The sequence below is a fragment of the Aphis gossypii genome, chromosome 2 (genome assembly GCF_020184175.1).
Source record: "Aphis gossypii isolate Hap1 chromosome 2, ASM2018417v2, whole genome shotgun sequence".
NCBI lineage: Eukaryota > Metazoa > Arthropoda > Insecta > Hemiptera > Aphididae > Aphis > Aphis gossypii.
This window is the reverse complement of record NC_065531.1, coordinates 25,093,741-25,096,647: the sequence shown is the minus strand read 5'-3', so window position 1 is coordinate 25,096,647 and position 2,907 is coordinate 25,093,741. Positions and strand designations below refer to the sequence as shown.

At 25.6% G+C, this 2,907-nt stretch overlaps 1 protein-coding gene across 1 annotated transcript; it reads right to left on the bottom strand.

The window, feature by feature from the left end:
* Positions 1–731: 731 nt before the first annotated feature.
* Positions 732–2,276, bottom strand: LOC114128663 (major centromere autoantigen B-like). The gene has a single exon (XM_027993234.2). It carries the CDS (start codon positions 2,194–2,196, stop codon positions 766–768), a length of 1,431 nt encoding a protein of 476 aa, XP_027849035.1. The 5' UTR covers positions 2,197–2,276; the 3' UTR covers positions 732–765.
* Positions 2,277–2,907: the final 631 nt, after the last annotated feature.

Below are 2,907 nucleotides of genomic sequence, written 5' to 3'. Positions count from 1 at the left end.
TTAGATGTACCTATATAGGTAATATTATGTTCTGTTGGAAATATTTTATTATAATTTCGTTGAGTATTTGAAAGTACCTACATAAATGTACGAATATTTAATTTCTTTAAGTATCTATAAAGATGATAAATTATATTAAAAAAAAAAAAAAAAGAAATTAAAAAAATATTTTTGAATTGTAGTTGTATATACGTTTTGGTTTATAATATTCAATGATAAATATCATTAAGTAAAACTAAATTAATTGTTAATATCTAGTCTAGCCGATAAGTACATTTTATATCTTAATGATGTTTAGAATGTACAGTGAATATTTATAAAATCTAATAATTACTTAACTAAATGATACTAAATATTTAGAATTAAATTACAAGTGAGTCATAATGTATTAATTTATTTAATTTTGAGGGTTGCTCAAGTTGATGTACATTAATTTGATTTAATTAAATACTTTTTGTGAAAAAAATTGATTAATAATGTTAAAAAAAAATAGTAATAAAATAATAGTAAACTATAAAGTAATAATAGTTATAATAGAAATAGCATGATTCTAAAATCTAAAGCAATTTATAGTTATTTTATAGTTTAAAATATCAGTTTTATGGGTTAAAGCTGTTTTTATACTATACATATTGCATGTTTGCTCTTATTTATCACATTATAAAATAAATATAAAATTAGAAATTTGTTTGTTAAAAAAATAAGTATGTTTTAAAGTCGAATACCTGATAATTAAAATTGTATCCATGTTTTTGAATAGTTTCGTCAATCATGTTTATCTTGTTGAGAGTAGCTTAGTACGTCGTTCTTATTAGTGAATGGAGGTTTAGATAATAGCCCTGAATAATCTTCATTATTTTTTGTATGTAATTGTACGTCTGATTTTTTCAAATTATCTTGAGTAAAAATAAATTGGTTTTTTTCATTCTGTAATTGATTGAAAACTGTCCACAAATAGTGTCGGTAGTTTAAAATCCAATGTTTGAAATTTAAATACAAATTTTCATTAATTTCTTCAGTTTTAGTTTTTATAAAACCAATTTTCCGGAAACAATTTCGGATGAGTGCTGGTGACATATTTTCCCAAACATTAAAAATCATATGTATGGAATCGGATACTGAGATTTCAATAGAAGAAGTTACTAATGTTTCGGTGTTAACTGCGTTCACGTTTGTAGATTTTGTTTGCTTTAGATAATACTCATATGTTTTTTCGATGCGCATAATATTCTGTCGAAGAGGATGGACAGATACTATGCTACTTGGCAAATATTTGATTTCTATGTTTTGTAGTTCTATTTGTAAATCTACCATAATATTATCAATGATCACCAATATTTTTCTTCCCAATAACTCTTCATCCCACCGTCTTAGAATTGATGCATAGCAGCTCGTCATCCAAGTATTATAACTGGCTTTAAAATGTTTAGACAACATTTTTACATCTTGAAAATATCGAGGAATATGAATATTATCAATAATGCTGGGGTACATTTTATCGGTTCCCGTTATATTTGACGCAAATATAATACTAAGTCTGTGTATACATTTTTGACATTCCCTATTATCTAGAGGTCCTTTGAATTCACAATTTGAATTTGGCAGATCACGATAATAGAGACCGATCTCAAATAAACTATATACGTTATTAGCGTCGTAATTGGACATAACATTTTCAAAAAAGTCTTTAACTGATTTTATCAACCCGTTGTTTGCTGATAAAAAATTGATACCTTTATTTTGATCAGCAATTTGTTGAACTTTTTTATTAGCAATATTGTACTTGTGTTTCCATTGTTGTATCCACTTATTATCAGGAGCAAAATTTTCAACTCCAAGTATTGTTGCTAATTTTCTAGCTTTATCTAGTAAAATCATTTTACTCACCCGTACATTTAATGAACTTGCATGTTCGAACCATCGAGCCATACCGATTTCCATGTTAATTAATAGTTTGTCATTTTCTTGTTTTTTTCTTAGGTAAAAACGAAAACAATTTTTTTTAACAGTATTTACAATTTGTTGTTCTTCAATTTCTTTACGATTTTTCAATATTTTTCTTAATGTTACAACTGAAATATTTAAGATAGAAGCAGCTCTATGTTGAGAAAGGCTTGAAAGTTTTGCGACGTCATAGCAAAATAACAGTTCTTTTTTTGCTCTAATCGATAATAATTCATTTCGTTCGTTTGGCATGTTTTAAGGTATACTTATATATAAAAAATAATCTATGAAACACAGTGTTGGCACTCGTTACTGGCGTATTTTAAACGTCACTTAACACGCTGAACACGATACTGAGAATATATTAAAAAGTATTAGTTTGCTCTCTGGGTTTGATACGATTTACCATAAAACGATACCATTATTTGTCGATTAGTAGTCACTCATCAAATAAAATGAATTCCAATAAATATTTGGTACAATAAACATTATTTGAATTCGATTTTACAAAAATGCGAATAACCAACATATTAACAGTAATATTAATCATGTCAATTGGTACCAACTGCCTATTATTTTGTTTCAAAATAACAATAGTTATTATTATATGTTGCTGCTTACAATAGTTAAGAAGATAAGTAATTTTATTTTATCTTTTTTATTTTGTACGTTATTTTATATGGCTTTGTATCTATTTGATAATTATATTCGATAATGTACTTCCGAAATTTGAACCTTTACAAATGTTATATATTATGTTCGATATCTCAAAGCAAATAGACACTCATGTTTTGTATTATCTCATGTTTATACCTACTTTAGTTATCCATATACTTCTACAGTAAAACTCCTGACTCAGTAATAACATGTTTTTTCATACATACCTAATATTAGTTTTTTTACTTTACCAATTTTTCCGTAATTTAAATAACAATTTATATTAAGAAATAGTTTTATAAATAT

Excerpts from the sequence above, each read along its gene's own strand:
- LOC114128663 (XM_027993234.2), bottom strand. The coding sequence starts at position 2,196 with ATGCCAAACGAACGAAATGAATTATTATCGATTAGAGCAAAAAAAGAA.